This window comes from Dromaius novaehollandiae, chromosome 5, assembly GCF_036370855.1.
Source record: "Dromaius novaehollandiae isolate bDroNov1 chromosome 5, bDroNov1.hap1, whole genome shotgun sequence".
In the NCBI taxonomy this organism is placed as follows: Eukaryota; Metazoa; Chordata; class Aves; order Casuariiformes; family Dromaiidae; genus Dromaius; species Dromaius novaehollandiae.
The window spans coordinates 71,584,566-71,602,504 of NC_088102.1; the positions used below are offsets into that span (position 1 = coordinate 71,584,566).

Genomic DNA, 17,939 nt, shown 5'->3' on the forward strand with positions numbered 1-17,939 from the left:
ATGCATTCTCCAGGACAAATCCTAAACAGGAACATGGACAATGTCTGTAGATAGGCAAGTACTGGCTGAGCACTGCTGAGCACCGAAGTCCACCGGTTTGTGTTTTGGTGGCTTCTGCTGTTGGCTCTGGTGTGCCTGTGTGTCCATACCAGGGCACCTGCAGGGCTCAAGAGCTGCCTCTTCTCGAGATGGCTGAATTTAAACCCAGTCCCTTCAGCCCTTTGCTCCTAGGATCTGATGGTAAGGACGTATCTGTTTCAGGAAATAGAGGAGGACAAAAAACGAGCTGAGCAGGAGGGAATGGCTGTTACCTCCAGGAGACCCAAGCAAGATGGCCTCACTATTACCATCACCAAGGCTCACAACGTAAGTGCTGTGTCCCCTTCACCACCAGCCACCTCTCGCTCAACTCCTACCCCAGCAAGTTCAAAATGGCATCTCTGATGGAGAAAGCCCCCACAGCAAAGCCTTTTCCTGCATTGGACATGCTCCCAAACCCTCTCAGAAGGATATAAAAGCTCTGCAGAGATGTGTGCCCAAACTGATGTTAGCTGATCCGCACAAACAAATTTCCAGCCATGCCCAAGCACACAGTATGAACAGGCAGGTAAATGAATATATGAACGGGCCCCCATGGCCCTGGATGGGCCCCAGGTGCAAACAGCACTTCAAATACGTAGGCAGAATGTATCAGGTATATCTTTGCTGTTGGAGGCATCAAGAATGCCTTTGGGGTGCCTGTAGGCTTGGCAAAGTCATGGTCTCCTTAGGTTCTGTGAATGAGCAGAGCAAGTAGCCCTTGGTCACTTTGGGGGTTCCCACAACTGGGGCAAATGCCGCAAGCCCTGGCCGACTGAGGATCCCTTCCCAATGGCACGGAAAAAGGGGATTAATCAGATCTGTGGCTGACAAGCCTCCCCGTCCATGCACAGCAGGATCAGAGAGGAAGGGATTCACACCCCGTCCACCTCTCCTGGCAGCGTGGGGCCTGCTAAATCACCAGACCAGTCCTGCTAAATCACCAGAACCAGTTCTGCTTTAATCCCCAGGTGAAGCCCCAGGCCAGAGCGAGCGCAGCACTGGCTGGGCCAGCTCCTCCTTCCTCCACGCAGAGTCAGCACTGCTGGCTGTTAGACTCAAGCTAGCACATTGCCCACTCCTCAGCCATGCACCGGCCCTTGCTTTTCTCCAGAGGTGCGTTGCTGCACACATTTTTCTCTCATACAGGACCTGAAAGATGCAATTACCCAGACTGAACACTATGGACAAGATAGCCCAGCCCTCTCGATGGTGAGCACGACCCTCAGGAGCCATCTCCTGGGCTTCCCAGGCAATCTCCGCCAGGACTTAGGCTGTCCCGTGCTAAATCAGTGCTGCAGAAAGAGACGATGCTGACATGTGTTTCCCCAAACCCTGACATTTTAGCCTGAAATGTCAGATTTGTAAGTGCAAAGGATTTTCCAGACCCACTGTAACTGTGGGTTTCGGTGCTGAGCAGACAAAGGGCCCCTTGTTCTGCAGGAACGTCAGGGCGCCGTGCTGCGCGCAGAAAGCTTCCTCGAGGCCAGGCCTGCCCTTTCCCTAGCTGCCCTGCCCTGCTCATGCTCAGGGGTGTTTGGGGAAGGGAAACGAGCCAAGAGGCCCAGATTTGCTAACGCGAGGGCTTTGTTTTCCAGGACAAAAGGGTGGTGAGCGAGAAATGGGGGAGCCCCTGTCCTACGAGCCCTGGTTTTGACGTTGGCAGCGAGGAAGAGGAGGAGGAGGAGGAAGCAGATCATATGTTCACATTTAGGATGGGCAAGAGGATGCAGCTGGCTGTTACCATGGACAACAAAGCCAAGGTGAGTCTCCCCTAAGGAACTGTCCCCTTCCCGCTCCATTTCTCTCTGGTTTTGTGATCCTTCGGTGTATCCCTGGGCTCCATCTTGGGTTGCATTTTCCTTTCTACATCTTATTCATAGGAATCAGCCCCTGGGCCTTGCTACGCTTCTCAGTGGCTCCAGCCAGCCACGTGGAGCCAGTTCCCTTTCTGTAAGATCAGTCACCTCATTGTCCCCTCAGACCACCAGTGGGTTTATAAAACTGTCTCTGAGCCCGAGAAGGGGAAGGCAATAAGTAGGAGCTCAGACGGATTTAGCTGCATTACTCCCCAGCTATTCCCAGAGAGGCAGTTATGGTTTGTATTGGCTTGTAAAAACAGCGTCATTTCTCCCTGGTGAGGTACCAGAATTGTTCTATTCCAGAAAGTCCAAAGCACAAAATGAAAACCAGAGTGACATGGATATCTGCTGCAGCGGACAACAGGTTGGGCAACGAATGCCAGAGCAGACCCATTATATTCAGGCTTAATTAAAAAAAGGTAAGAAATGGCAGAAGTAATTGAAAAAGCTACTTCTTCATTTCTTAAATCCTTGAACATCCCTACCGGGCACTACCCTTACCCCTCACTGAGTCTGTGCATCTAGCTGTAAGGGGCAAAGAGTCCTAATGGCAGCATCTACGTGTGAGGCGTTATTTTGCCATTTAATCTGAATGCGAGAGGCAATAATAACTGTTTATTGATTAATACTAGTAAGAAACCAGTTAGACAACTGGAGGCACAACACACAGGGCAGGACAGCCCCCTTGTGCTGACGGTGCCAACGCGAAGGAGACGGAAAGCTGGAAATGGTGGCAGCAAATCGAGCTGCCCCGGGACCCCTATTAGCTCTGGTGCAGCAACACACTTGGCTCACAAAATCAGAGTGGCTTTTTCTGAATTTAGGTCCAAGCCAAAGACATCTCCCAGGCTGATGAAGTGAAACCCCACCTTTCCCGCTACCCTGGTGCTTTGGGGTAGGAGTGCTGAAAACATTGGCTGTGAACAAAAGGCAGAGAGCCGTTGCTCACGCTGAGGCAGCCTGGTAATATTTTTCTGATTTTTGTGCCTCAAATACTCTTTCATGCCTGTTTCTCCCTGACCTAGTTACCCTTTTTTTTTTTCCTATGAAGAAATAGGCCACAATCACTGCACCATTATACAGCCATTAAGTGTTACCTCGAAGCAAGTGAATCATTTAAGAAATAATGCACCTTTCAGAGTTATTTTTAAAGAGAAAGGGACTGAAGCCTCTCATTTCCTTCATTCCAGCTATACTACCGGTAGCTCAAACACTCCCGTCAAATGAAGTCACATTCCAGCATAACCAAGCCACCTCCTGATATGAAAGAAAAAAAAAAACCACTGCTTTTCTTAGAATAGCAAGTACCTACCTAGAAATCTACCCATCCTCGTTTCATTTGTCAATGAAATATTTACAGTTCTCCTCACAGGCTTCTCATGGCCACATAGCTCTGCATGGTGGACTTGTACTTGAAGCAATTACATTTGCAGCATGAGTGGTTCTCATAGGCAGGCGGGTACCCTGAAGCCCTTTCTCTAATCTATAGCTGAGAATTCAAGTCCTACGTGGGGACTTGCATTAGCACCAAGCCCTGGCAGCTACATCACATTGTAAATATAGTACTTTAAATGGATGAGCAGGGAGAGCATGTGACTCTAATGAGTGAGAAGGAAAAAAAACAGTAGGATTTTGGGCAAAATTGTGTTTGAGAGCACATCAAGTACCAGCTTATTGTCTGCTACTGCCCTGTTAAAGCATCCTCTGGGCTGCTGAAGACAAAAGAGAGGGCGGATAATTTGCTTCAGCCTCCTGCTGAGCAAGGAGTCCCTGGAGAGACTTGCTCATTGACACTGGGATGACTAAAGAGGCCCATTTCCCTTGTCATAGCACCATACCTCTTATGGCCGTTGCTAGGTTCAAGCAACAGAGTAGCTGGGCTGGGCAGAAAACCATGTGTGTTCAATTCTAAATATCGCAAATCACTGTAAACGGAGAAGCCCCAGAGGAAAGGCAGCTGGACAGTTGCCTAAGCTGGCCGCATGTTCAGTGTTTTACTTTTGTTCCCTGCTTTATTTATTTTTTTTTTTCCAGTTTGACACTCGTTGGATGGGCATTTTTCACTACATTTGCAATCTGGGCCATGCCTCAGAAAGAAGCCAAGCAAGGCTCAATTTACAGCTTTTGAGTGAGCTGCTGCAAAGGAAGCAGCATGGTTTTGTTTGACTGCAGCTAAGTAGCTAGTGTTGGGGGCCTCCAATCTCATGAGCTGAAGGCAGGGCAAGGCAGGGTGGAGGGGAAGAGGGGGCTCTGCAAGGCGCTGGCTGCTGTTTAAGCCAGGCTCTCTGCCCCGGCTCTGCGGGGGGGGGGGGTCTTCCCACCTGACATCCGTTGCTTTTGGAGCCAGCCCACCATGGGCCAGGCTTTCACAACGATGAGCGAACTAGGAAACTGATGGCATTTTAAAATATTATAGGAGCAAAAGAATATCTCTGTAGGCAGGTTAAGCAGAACGTGCCTTCAGGTGACTTGTCTTAGTCAGAAGCAATATGGGGAGGGAGTGGGAGAGGGTATTTCGTAGGAAATCTGATGGTCTCCCAGTCCTGTATCTGTCTAGTTATCACGACTCTACTAAATAGATATTTCCTGGATCAGCCTTTCAGTTTTCCCTGCCATCTGCCCAATAAACTGCAGCGTTTAATTGCTTTGCCAATAAGCTCAGGCTTCCTACTGGGGCTTTTAACGTCTAATGGCCCTGGATATGTGCTGTCGCTCTGTAAATCCAGTAATGCCCTTTGGGGCTTTAGTCCTGTTCATGGCAGTTGGATATGAAGTCCTCCATACTGGTTTTTGGACGTCTTTGACTTTCTGCGGGGTGCAGCTTTGCCGTCACTTGCACCCAGAGCCCACGTTTTTCCTCAGGAAGGACTTTCTCAGATAGTAAGCAAAGAAGCCATCTTCCAAATATACCCTCCTAGCACTGGGCCTCCCTGGCAAGAGTCATTTGTGGTGATGTTATTTGTCTAAAAGTCACTGCCTAAACACAGACTGGTGAAGAGCTCTAGGGAGCAGCTATCCACTTAGGCTGGAGTTAGTATTTGGTGTAGAAGTTATGGATTAATACCTTGTTATTACCCTGCTAAGCCATCACTGGATTTCCTTTCTTAATAATTAAAAAAAAATGGCAAAGATGCCAACAGCCTCATATTGATGCTTTGTTTAGGGCAGGGCAGCCCAACTCTGCAGTTCATTAATTAATGTCATCAGTACAGCCTAGAATTATTGTGCGTGCCTGCCCAGGGTTTAAAGGAGCCAAACTGCATTACCTTGAATATCCCAGGAAATTCAGGATTACCCTGGAGCAAAGATGCTTCCTGGGAATAATAACCATTGAAGAACAAAGGTGAGGCACAGCTTCAGCACCAAAGTAGCTACCAGGCTCTGGTGATTCAGTGCTTCCCAAGTAAAGTCAGCCCATATTTTCAGCCTCTGAATTGTTCTAGAAATAGAGCAGGGAGACAGGACAGTAAGTAAAGAGCCTACTCTGCAAGACGTAACGTGTCCGGCTGCCTTCAGAGGATGTCAGCAGTTCTCAGCTTTTCCCAAAATATATCACAGTCATGCAGGATTGGCCCTGTGCAGAGGGTCAAACTTGAGAGTCATCCCTGTGGTTCCCAAGAGCTTTGCTTTGATGGTGGGAGAATATCTGGGGCCTGTCTGCATGATGAAGAGCTGCTGGATGGCCTCACCATAGCTGCCAACACAAATGGGACCAGAGAATTCCCTTGTGGCCACAGATGTTGCCCACCGAACCGAAGGGGAGGCAGGAGAAATTTGCAGCTTAGAAATATCCAACCCAGTGCCATGGTCTGAAATATGAGGCCACAAAAGTCTATTCAAAAGGTTAGTTTTTCTCCCACCCACATCCGTTAATTGATTTGCACTGGCATAAACTGGTTTCTTTGACTGCAAACAGGGATCCCATGCTGACCATTCTAATTCCAGTTTCCACTTTTGGTGACATTTAGAAATAAAATACATGAATGGTAGAACATAAACCGGATTTTTAAATATTATTTTAGCTTTACATCATCCTTTATCCAGATTGGCCAGTAGTTCTGGCTAGGGAAATATATTACCTTTGGACATCGTATGGTTTAGTAATTCAGAAGCAGGTGCCAGTTAGAAGCCAAGACCTAAGTATGTCTGAGTTTTGTGGCTGATCCTGAATTCTGATCTGCACTACCTAGTCTTTATTGTATAAAAGCCAGAAGCTGCAGAAAAGAGGCAAAATTACTAAAGCCAAGTACTTGCTCACGGCTGCACACAGGCATGCGGGTTTATGCACAGAAAGCTGATACCCCAGGTGGCTACACCTGCTTTGAAAACCCAGGCCTTTAGCAATTTAGCTGAGGGAGAAGATTCTCCGCATCCACCTCAGTCCTTTGCAGGGTGGTTATACAAACAGATGCATTTGGGTTACTTACTGCAGATTAGGAGGTTACCACTCACCAGCTGAGCTGTAGTGACTATACATTCTCCTAATCTAGTAAAGTACATAGTGATGACATGGTGGTCTAAGCTAGTGGGTTTTACCTCAAAGTAGAGGCAGGCTAAGAGCTTGGGCACAGTTATAGAATCATAAAATAACTGAGGTGGGATAGGACCTCTGGAGGTTGTCTAGTCCAACCCCTCAGCTCAAAGCAGGGCTGACTTCAAAGTTACCTCAGGTTGCTCAGGGCAGTGTTGAGTCAAGTTTTGAAAACCTCCAGTGATGGAGATTTCACAGCCTTTCTGGGCACCTGTTTTTAAGTGTTTGACTACCCTCATTGCATCATACTCTCCCTTGTGGCAACTTGCGTCCATTACCTCTTGGCTTTTTGCAGTGCACCTCTGAGAAGAATCAAGCTCTGTCTTCCCTATAACCCTCCTTTAGGTGGAGAAAGGCTGCAATTAGGTCCTCTCTTAGCCTTCTCTTTGCCAGATTTAACAAATAAAGCCTCTCCTCGTGCATCCTGTGCTGCAGCTGCCTGACCATCTTGGTGGTCTTCCACTAGGCTCCTCCCAGTTTCTCAATACTTCTCTTGCATTGGGGCAGAGGGGAACTGGACACAGTATTTCAAATGCAGCCCAAAGGGAGGGGGAAAATTAACTTTCAGCAACCTGCCAGCGATCCTCCTGCTCATGCAGCCAAGTGAGTGACTAGCTTTTATCTCTGCTAAGGTGCAGTGCTTACACATGTTGAAATTGTTGCCTGTCAGACTCCCAAAATATTTTTCTGCAGAGCTGCTCCCAAGCAGGTCGGTCCTCTGGCCGTACAGATGCATGGGGCACTTTCGCCCCAGGTGCAGGATTAGTATTTCTTTTTGTTGAACTTCCTCTACCTTATCAAGATCCCTCTGAATGGCAGGACCACCCTTCCAGAGTATCAACCACTCCCCTCAGCTTGGTGTCACCTGTGAACTCAATGAAGGCGTAATCTGTTTTATCACCCCGGCCAGTGATGAAGATGTCAGGCAGTAGATAGAGAGCGGCCTCAAAGCAATGTCGGCCAGCATCCTTAGCAGCCTTGGATGCAGCCCGGCTAGTCCCATCTCCTTACTTCATTTAAATGGTCCCTAACTCAATCTTTCCAGATTGTGAGAGAGTGAAGCATGGCCCAGACTCTGCCGCTGGGTCAGGGACTTGGAAGGTAGAGAGCAGACCTTGCCAATAAAAGAGCAAGGCAAAGAAGGCATAGAGTACCTCAGTCTTTTCCATGCCCTTTGTCACTAGGTTGCCCACCCCATTCAGCAGCAGGCCAACATCTTTCTTGGTCTGCCTTTTGCTGCTGAGGTACCTATAGAAGTCCTTCTTGCTGGCCTTCACATCTCTCACTAGTTTCAACTCCAGCTGAGCTCTAGCTTTCCTAACTCCATCCCTTGCACACCCAGGTGATGCTTCTACATTCTTCCTTGGCAGCCTGTCTGTTTCCACCACCCATACACTCCCTTTTCGCGTTTGAGTTCAGCCAAGACTCCCTGCTCAGCCAAGCTGGTCTGCTTCCACATCTGCTCATTTTCTTGCATAGCAGTAAGAACAGTTCTTGTGCTTGGAGGGGGTTGTCCATGAAGATCAACAAGGTCCCTGGGTTCCTCTGCCTTTCAAGACAGCTTCCTGTGGGATTCTGATAACTAGCTCCCTGAACAAGCCAAAATATGCTCTCCTGAAGTCCCTGGTCTCTAGTCTGCTGCTTGTCTTCCTCACTGCTCTTAGGTTCCAAAATCCACTGGCTCCTGGTCACTGCAGCCAAGGCTGCCATCAACCTTCACATCTTCAACCAGTTCTTACTTTAATTTAGTAATCAGGCAGTGACTTATTAAGCTGCAGTAATGCAACCACTTTTGATTTTGTGACCACAGTGAGATGTATAGTTAAAGACAGTATAGCATGCTCTGTTAATGAATGGAAGGTAAAGGCTGTATTTGATAGCTACGATTTCAGAGCATTTTAGATTCAGAATTAACTTAGAGCTTTTTGGCTCTGCCCCAGCTCTAATAAAATTATGTCCTGTGTAGACTAAGATCTTTAAAACAGCTCACAGAGTTTACCAGTGTGGGGACTTCCCCAGAACATATATCCTGTCTGCAGGTAAAAGTGCAGCCAATATCTGGCTGTAGTAGAAGCCAGGTTTACTTCATATTAAGGTGATTGCTTATTCTCTTGACTATCAACTTTTACTCTCTCAGGAAAAGGATCTTGATGTCTCTGCTCACAGCAGCTGTCTACTCAGTCCATGGCAGCACTCGAAGTAGGAGGCTGCATTGACACAAGCAGAAAGAAAAACACAGAAAGTACTAGAATGGCATTAAACAGATTGGCAGCACATCCTTACTTTGAATGCAACATGTGGCTTCACTTATTTCAAGAACAGCAGAAATAGCAAAGGTCCTACTAAGGGCAACAAAACTTATTAGAAGCTACAGCTGGAACCTGAAACCAGAGCTGTACATATCCGAGGGAATTTATAAAAAAATTCCCACCGTGTCCACACAGCTCTGGATGCCAGAACCAACGGCAGTGCAGGGACCCACTGCTCCTCTCGCATGCATCACAGTAACTCAAGAACAACCTCTGCTGAGACAGCAAAATTATACAGATGTGAAACCAGAATAAACAAGCGACTGTAGGTCTGATGCTGGAAATACTCCACTACCTCATAAAACATTTATCATGTGTTAGGAAGCTCGATGACTGGATGAGCGATAAAAAAAGTCTTGCTGACGGAGGCTGTATACCCTAAGGCTCCCTCCATGCTAACATCTGCACTTCTGGCAGAGCCAAGTGAAGATGAGGCTAATGGAAGACATCTTGATATCATATGTCATGGCAAATTCACTGATGCTTGCAAGACTTCCACACAAATCTGAGTTCAGCGTAGGGTGTTTGTTTTTGAAACCAAGTTCGTAGCTATGAAGAGTTCCCTGTTTTCACTGAAGTTTACTTTGAGATTTGGAGCTCCTTCGCAATCAAAACTCTGATATGTGTGGAAGTCCAGGAGAAAAACAGAAGAAAATGTACCATCCTCTAGAGAGGGAAACTTTTGAGATTTGCTCATCCCTGATAAAGATGAGCTGAGGAGTCATACAGATGAAGAGAAAAGAAAAAGATCAGAGTAAAGATCGAGATGACTTTTGAAGTCTCTCATTTCCCTGTAAGGCAAGAACAAAAAGGCTCATGATGAACTGAAAGATGATACTTTTAAATGAGAAAAAGTATGTATTTTTGTACAAAAGATGTACTCCTTTTGTGGAACTACTGGCTGAGGGCACTGGCAGGAGCTCAGCCAGCTACAAAGATAATTAGCAAAATAAGAACCAGATGTAAATGGATGCAGTAAATACATGAACTGATACAGACAGCTGGAAATAATGTCTGACAGAGGTAAACTGCTCTTGCTCAAGGATTTTATATATCAGCTTTCTAAACTATTCCACTGCTGAATAAATCATTCCAGAAATATGACACACAATGATTATGAAGACCATAAATTATCAAGTGTTAATACACTTCAGGGTGGAAAATGGTTTGTGTGCAAGGCCCTTCCCTTCTCTTTCACCCACTAGATTTATGCTCCAGTGTAGTCTTACCTTTTATTGGGACGCATTGGTTGGTGAGAGCACACCGTCATATTTGTGTCAAAAGCCACAAATGCAAGGTGGCTCACTTTTACTTACCCAAAATAAAAACGTCAATCAGCTATGATGCCGCAAAGCATCTGAGCAGGGGAAATCTCACACTACCTACTAGTATGCACTCAGTTAAACTTGTCTATGTAATTTTATATTAACCTTAAGCTATCTAGGGTGGCAGCTTTATCAGCCCAGAAGCCTGATTATCTGGCCAGTGGTTTTGTTCTGCTGGTCCAAAATCTTTTGCAATTTGCTGGCCACTGTCCTGGGGAGGGTATTGCATAGGGCTAGCGGAGGTGTCGTTAAGCTCATCCTGTCCTTTCCAGGGCAAGCGGATAGTCAGTGAGAAACGCACCGAGTGCTTCGCTGGCCCAGGCAAGGTGCCAGAGCTGAGCGAAGAAGAGACGAATCACTTGGTGGCTTTCCGCCGTGGGAGACGGATGCAGATTGCCATCACCATGGATAACAAGGAAAAAGTAAGTGCACTGCAAATGGTCGAACTGTGAAGTGTCAGCAGCATGTACTAGTTTTGCTGGCATGAGAAGGGCCATAGGGGCAGATTAGGAGCTAGCACAACAACAGGGCACTGGAAGAGACTATTTATTAATAGCGTGGGGCTTGTCATCCTAAAACTCTCTGGCTTCCATCACTCTGAAGGAGAAAAGGCTACAGTCCTCTTTCTCTTCGCTGTGATCCTAGCTATAGCTAGCATACCGTGCCCCTAAGAAGTATCAGATGCTATTTTGGGGAGATGGGTGAACTGGCACTGGCATTGCTGGGTATGTGGCATGAATATCACAAATGTCTCTACCACCTTCTCTTTGGGGCCATACAGCCTACTGTGGGTCAGGAGACCTGTCCTCGAGACACGCCGCACAACTTACAAGTTAACAGAGCGAGGCAAAATCTGCTTCTAAACCCAGCTCCCGCAGCGCCTGGCCATAACCTACTGAATGAGTTGGCTGAACCTTGTTGATCTTTGAAACATATTTCAAATACTTCAGTGCAAATACCTTCCTCTTTACACACACAGAGGCATGTGATTTTTTCCTATTTGAGGGTTTGCACAGATAAGTAAGAATGCCTGCAGCAAACAGGGTCAGTAAAGACTGCAAAGGAAAACAACGCTTACTGAAGCTGCCAAACACACCCAGCAACGCCGGGAGACCTGTGCGGCACCCTCTCCGGGACAACAGCCAAGCATCTGCTAGCTGCCCACGTTAATCTTCAGCTTCTCCTCCTCACCAGAGTTGAAGCATGCTCTGAAAGCCTGTGAGCTCCTTTCTCACAGGTTCCCAAGAACTTCTTTGAATGCCATAAACCTCGTATCAGCCAGCCAATCAAGCCACTAGTGAATACACACAGCAGCTGTCACCTGGTTCAGTTGAGGCATCATGGGTACATCTAGACACAAAGGTGGGAAGGAGGGTGACCTGACCATGCTTACGCTGTAGCTATTCTTGATAGCTCAGCCAGTGCTGCCAAACGTAACTGTGATGTGCAGAGCAAGCCTCTCCACTGCTGCTCGTGCTGGGCTTGTTCAAACACTTAGCTTGGTGGCCATCAAAGCTGGGACTGTGCAAGGAGAGAGCAGCAGGAGGATTGCCCATGTTTTAGTTTCAGATCATGAGCCTTGTTTTAAAAATGTATGTACAGTCCTGGAAAAGGTCATATCTGATATACTTTTAGCATGGAACATGAAATTAGAGGCTGAGATTTCGTATTTCTGTATTATGTATGATATTTGGCAACTCCATGCTCATACTGCCCACAGGGTGCCTAGACATAGAGTGTATATGGGAGCAGGCCTACAGCCACACTAGCTTAAAGCCATGTCTGCTCACACCTTTTCACATGAACCGTTGAAGATCTGATGCTTGGAGCTGTAGATTGGTGAGGAGGGTGTGATGTCCCTAATGCCCGGCAGTTTTGATTTTGATGATTCAGCACAGCTTGACATCTAAGGTCTTGTTGCTGCTACTTTCAGGCCCCACTGAGCTACAGTTTAAGCTCATTCGTTTATGGATTCATCCCTAATGAACCTAATTACCTCGGTATGGCAGTGCAAAGCGCTCATGTAGCTCTGTCGTCCCTCCTCTCCTCGTCCCTCAAGCCACAGGCTAGAACATAATCCTGATAATCCCCAGGAATGCAAACAACTCAGTGCTGCTCCTCCTTAGATACCAAAGTTCATTTTAAGTTTTTGATTTTTTTTTTGTTTGTTTTCCCTTAATCCAAATCCAGTCACACAGTTGGCAATGGGCAGGACTAAAGCTCAGGCATTCTGCTGGCAGTGCCGGGCTGCGAGGGAGGCCTGGCGGGTGCTGCTCAGCAGCTCGTGGGTGCTGACTGCTGGGAGAGGGACTGCGCAGTCGCTCGGTGCCATCAAGGCTTGGCTGAGCAAGAGAAGAATCTCTGTCAGGTGCCCAGGAGAGCCGCAGAAGTTCGATACAAGTCCAACTATTGAACAACACTACAAAGGAGCAGTGCATGCCCTCAGCATTATTTAAGACTGAAAAGAAAGATTAATGTTGCTTGATCAGCTGGCCTTCTGGCCGGACTGAGAGCTCAGCTCATCAGCAGTCTTGGAGTAAAGTCACGGGCGAGATCCATTTGACGGCAGCATCATGCTTCTTGCTGTCACAAAAATCGAGCCCCTGCTTTCTCTTATTGAGCCTTGAGACGTACCTCTCCCAGCCTCTCAGAAGCTCACAGAGAGCAGAATAAGAGTTTTGCAGGGTGCTTTGCAGGCTGCTTTCAGGACCACGTGCTCTCCTGGCCCGCACCAGAAGCAGGGAGCAAGCACAGGGTTTGCCACTGAGCACACGTCACGGGGCCGGGAAATGGAGGGACCCACAGAGCCGCGTTGATATGCCCCTTTTGTGGAAATATTTGTTGCTGTCACTTGGATTCCTCTCATGATTTAGAAAGAGATTTAAAGCTGTGTTTTTGAAACTCTGGTTTCCAGTACTTGTTGCCAGCTACATATATCTCAGATTCCAGCTGAGCTCAGGAGATTTCTGTTTTCCCAGTGATTTCCCTATGCTGACCAGGCCCTGTTCCAGCCCCAGATGGTGGACGTACCTTCTTCATACAATCTTAATTGTGTAACTTCAGACAACAGACAGCTACAACAGACAGGGCAGTACCAAGTTAATGCTAGAAAGTAATGGCAAGCCCAGAAGCCAGCATGCAAGCAGCTCCCATGTGATTCAAGGGATGTGGCTGCAAGAGGGTCAAACGGAAGGGTTTCACAGTCGCCTCTCCAAGGCAGAAGGACAAGGCTAGTTTCTTCCATCAGCACTTGGTCAACCTTTTCCCAGGATCAGTGACAGAAGCAGATGGGGCCTAAAGTGACAGGTCACGTTGGCATGTCACACATCTTGCCAACTTGGGCTGGTTGAGTGCAGGGAAATTTGGTCTGGCCCAGCCTGTCACTTCAGCTGTTTCTAAGCTGAGTTAAGACTTATCATTTTAAACAAGTGCTTCCATTTTCTGATAGTGGTCTAACTTGAGAAATAGAAACCCAGCAAGCCTGTCTCACCTACTCTGCCTCAGAGCGATGTGTCTCTCCAAGAGGCACTGAGAGACTCTGCAAAGCAGAGAGTAGATCAGAATTAGAAATACAAAAATACGTAAAACCTTTATTAAATAATTTTGGCCTGCAGACCTCTGAGTGTGTTACAGGGATGTTGAATACACTAATCCATTTTGGAAACAGAGGCCTAGGGCAGGCAAGCGGCTTGCCAGAAAATTCAGAGGAAAATGCTGATATAGCCGCAGAGGATGATGCTGTGTTTTGGATGCTGCTCAGGATGCTGGAGGGCTCTGTGCGCTCCGTGAGTACCCAAATCCTGCCAGCGCTGTTCGGATCGCAGCACCCGCAAGCCCTGGCAGCCCTGAGTCTTTGTGTTTCAGGACTCCAGTTCCTCCGCAGTTAGGGCTATAGCACGCTTCTGCCTTCCTAGCTGAGGTGACAAGTGTGTGAGCAACGCCGAGCTCCCCAGCTCTGCAGTGAGGGGTCTCTGGGGGCCGCGCTGCCGCGTGGGATGGAGGAGAGCATTTTTTCGACTCCATCTAAACTTCATCCCCCACAAAATCCTCCTGTGGGAGCCGCGCTGTTAAGTTGCTGTTTGGAAGCACACTTCCCTCCTTCTTCTTCAAACTTGTTACCAGATAACTCCCTTTCTGCTTCTGCATCATGGGAAGCAGTGAAGAGACCATCCCCTCTTCACTTTCCCAAAGCATAGGATTTCATCCACCCATCACACATCTCCCTTCAGCCATCTCTTCTGCAGGCTTGCAAGTCGTACTCTAGTTAGTCATGTCTGGTGCGGAAACGACTATATTTTTGATCACTCTCCTTGCCCTTGCTTGTACCTTTGTAACTTTTCAAATATCCTTTTAAGACAAGAGGACTGGAACTGTACAAGGTATTCAGGATGTGGGCTCATTATGGACATATTCAGTGATATAGTGGTGCTTCTGGCTTATTATCTATTCTTCTAACAATTTTGCTTTTTTTTTTTTTTTTTTTTTTTTGGTAAAGAACTGAACTAATATTTTCAGAGAACCTGTCACAACACCACCAAGATTTCTTTCCTGAGTGGTAATCGTTGTTCAGATCTCATCACCACATGTACTTAATAAGAAGGGTCATTTTCCCCCATACAAACTATTTTGTATTATTGATATTGAATTTCATCTATAATTTTATGACACAGACATTCAATGTCAAGAGATCTTTTGCAGCTCTTTCCTGGCAAATTATGTTGTTTGCCCTGGGTGATTTAGTATCATCAGCAAACTGTCATCTCTCTCGTCCACTCCTCTGCAAGCCCATTTAGGAACATGCTGAGCAGCACGTGCTCCAGTGGCACTCCTCTGGTAACCTTCTACCGTGGAAGCCGGCCTTTTCTTTCCACCTTTTGTTTTCTATCCTGTAATTAGTTCTTAATCCAGAAGAGAAACTTCATTTTTACTCCCAAAGAGATCAGCTATTGTGAAAGCTTGGTGGGGCACCAGCGTTGTCATCTGAGTAGCTGTTTGTTAGGACCTGAGCTGAGACCCCGATTCAGTCCAACGAGGATTAGCTTTCAACCTCCTCCATCACCTGGATGCAGTCCATCCTTTGGGTTTTTCCCCACCTGCTGACCCAGCTGGTTCCCTGCTCGTTCTGGATTATTTGTGCTGTTCCTCCCACGGATGCCTGTGGTGCCTAGGAGAGGATCACATCCATCACCCCAGCTGCTGTCAAATCTACTTCCTCCTCTCCGCACTTGCCAAATTCACTCTATGAAAGCATATGAAGAGCATCTCCATTATCCACATTTTTCTCTATTTTTATTCAAGAAAAAATTCAATAAAAAGAAGAAGAAGGAAAAAAGACTCCCATTCTTGCTACCCGTGGCGCTTCTGGCTACCACCACGCTGTCAGCCCCAGACCACATCACAGCTGGCAGCCTGCAGCGGTGGGGGAGGCTGCCAAAGAGGAAGTGCAAGACAAAAAGCTATTCTCACTTTTTTCTTTTGCAAAACCTTATATTACCCAGGCATCTCGGACTCTGCTATTTCCATGTGTTGAAAGACGATTTCTCATGACGGAGGGAGGCACTGCTCAGCCTTTGTTTCAATGCCCAGAAAGGGCTGTAGCTGGCTCCAGGGCTCTGGTACCCAGCTGGGAGATGGCGAGACACATTGCTCTTTTCTGGCCCCCGGCCGCTGTGGGATGCTGCTCTCCGATCTCAAGGCTGACAGCACCGGCTGTACATTAGGAGGAGTTTTATGTTCTCTGCAAATGTTTTGCTGTCCCATGCGGCTCCCTGGATCTTTCCCCAGCCTGCTGGGTTCCCCCACTTCAGGAGACAGCAGGAATCATGCGGACTATCTAGAGTTAGACGAGGCAAACCTCTGCCATAAATCTTCGTTGCTTTATAGCAAAAACCAAAGACCAAGCTGTCCCTTCGTGTTTTAGGGATGTTGGGAATTTGGGTCCCAGGAGGCAGAGCCATACGGCAAGGAACAGCACTATGTGGGGATGTTGAGCGGGAGATAACCACATTAGCGCAAGGGTCTGGAGGGGCCATTTATACCCTCTCTGCGCAGAAGAAATTAGCCTGAGCACATCGCTCTGCCGGTGCAACTACCTGACCCCCCCTCAGTGCGTAGCTGGCCTGGAGATGTCACATCTGGCTCCTTTCATCCCATCTTTGCCTGGCTCACGCTAAATCTGCCTGCATCAGGGCTTTCACTGCAAGCAGAGCCAGGGATAACGGCCAATGCCGAGCACCCGTTCTCCTAAAAATCCACTGCATGCTCTGGCAGCATTTCAGGATCATTAATACATAAGCGCTGCGAGCTGGCAGCCCAGGGCCAGCGGAGCACAATGGTTAATTAGCCAGTTGCTAATCATCTTTTAAATGGGCAGTTGATATTGCTTCGGGGCTTTTAAGTTGTCGTTTTATTAACAGAGTTTCCCAGGATGACATATCAAAAACAACTGTTTGCAGTCGAGAGGCAGAAAAGCTGCTCTCCCAGCCATACGTAGATGACGCGGTCCCCCACGCTCACAGGGAAGAGAAACCAAACTCCTTGCGGCAGGAGAAATGCTTTGCTTTTACACTGCCGATGGGAGGGGAGATAGGCAGAGAGGGTGTCTGAAAAGCCTTCAACTCACTTCAGGCATCCCAATTAGTAGGCAGATTTTTCAAAAGACTCAGGAAAAAAATATCGTCTCCTATACTGAGCGAGTTTGAAAAAAAAATCCTGCCCAGTGGGAGAGCTGAGCGCTGGAAAAGCAGCTCCAAGCTCTTTGGAAAAGCTCCTGCTGCAGCAGGAAGGCTGATGCTGGTGTCCACACGTGCTCAGAGAGGTGGGTACCAGAAGGTTAATTAAACACATCTGTTGGCCCTTATTTTTCAGATAAGAACACAATAGCCCAGAGACCTCAAAGCCTGTCAAAACTTTTGGCTTAGAGGCGTGTTGTTGGTCCAAACCAGCGCTTAACGTGGCTGGACACGGCATCAGCACCGTCACCCTTGCATGTTAATGTGCATGTGCATCGGGAGCTCAGACCAACCCAGCGTCAGAGAGCAGCTGAGATCCTGGGGCCACATCCTAGTTAACGGCAGGCTCCGGCCCAAGCATGTTCTGTGGCTGAGAAATTGAGAAAACCTTGCATAAACCTCAGGATAAACCAATGTACTTGTCCCAGTCTCTGGGCTTTTGCTCCCTCCTCCAATCCCTTCCCCTGGTGGGCAGGAACAGTTAAAGTGTGAGATGATAATGCCATTGTCATATTTCATTATTTTGGGGGTGGAGAGGAGGAAGGAGGAGAAAAACATGTTTTGCCTCCCTGTGGTCTGGGTGTGTCATAACACACTAATAGCAAATGCAGGGCAGCGTGGAGCAAATGCGAAAATCTGCTCTTGAGCCAGCACAAAAACAAAGCTAACCATGTTTTCTTAACGGCATAGCTCAAACTTGCTTTCCTGGTAAAGGGAACCAGATTTCTTTTTTTTTTTTTCGGTCCTCTCTATTTGCAACATGTCCCCCCAGAATAGAAACAGGCCAAGGAGACAGGCAGCCTGGCTTTGCCTGTGGGGGAATAAAAGGATGGGAGCTGCATGGTGTCCTGGGGACACGCGGTGCTCATCGAAGCGCAGGCTTGCAGCTCCCTGCCTTGGTTTCCCCAGCAGTTTGGAGCTGTCTCTGGCATTTCCTAGACCACCAGCGCTCCTCCTCTCCTCCCACACAAAGCTTTCCCACGGGGACGGAGCAGCTCCGGCTCTTCTGCGGCAGCTGGCTCCTTCGTGCTCTTCCTAAAACAGTCGGTTGCTCTTAGAGCTGCTCCAAAACCTGAACATCCATCTGCACCTTGCTCCCCAAA

At 47.6% G+C, this 17,939-nt stretch overlaps 1 protein-coding gene across 2 annotated transcripts in view; it reads left to right on the plus strand.

Moving 5' to 3' along the window:
* CCDC9B (coiled-coil domain containing 9B) overlaps positions 1-17,939 on the plus strand; it is a 51,648-nt gene that overhangs the window by 5,879 nt on the left and 27,830 nt on the right. Inside the window, exons 3-6 of one of the 2 annotated variants that reach the window (XM_026110698.2) lie at positions 262-366; positions 1,228-1,290; positions 1,677-1,841; positions 10,378-10,527. In XM_026110698.2, the coding sequence (XP_025966483.2) occupies positions 262-366; positions 1,228-1,290; positions 1,677-1,841; positions 10,378-10,527 (483 nt within the window). The remainder of the gene's footprint in view (positions 1-261; positions 367-1,227; positions 1,291-1,676; positions 1,842-10,377; positions 10,528-17,939) is intronic. The other variant, XM_026110699.2, reaches the window with a different exon arrangement.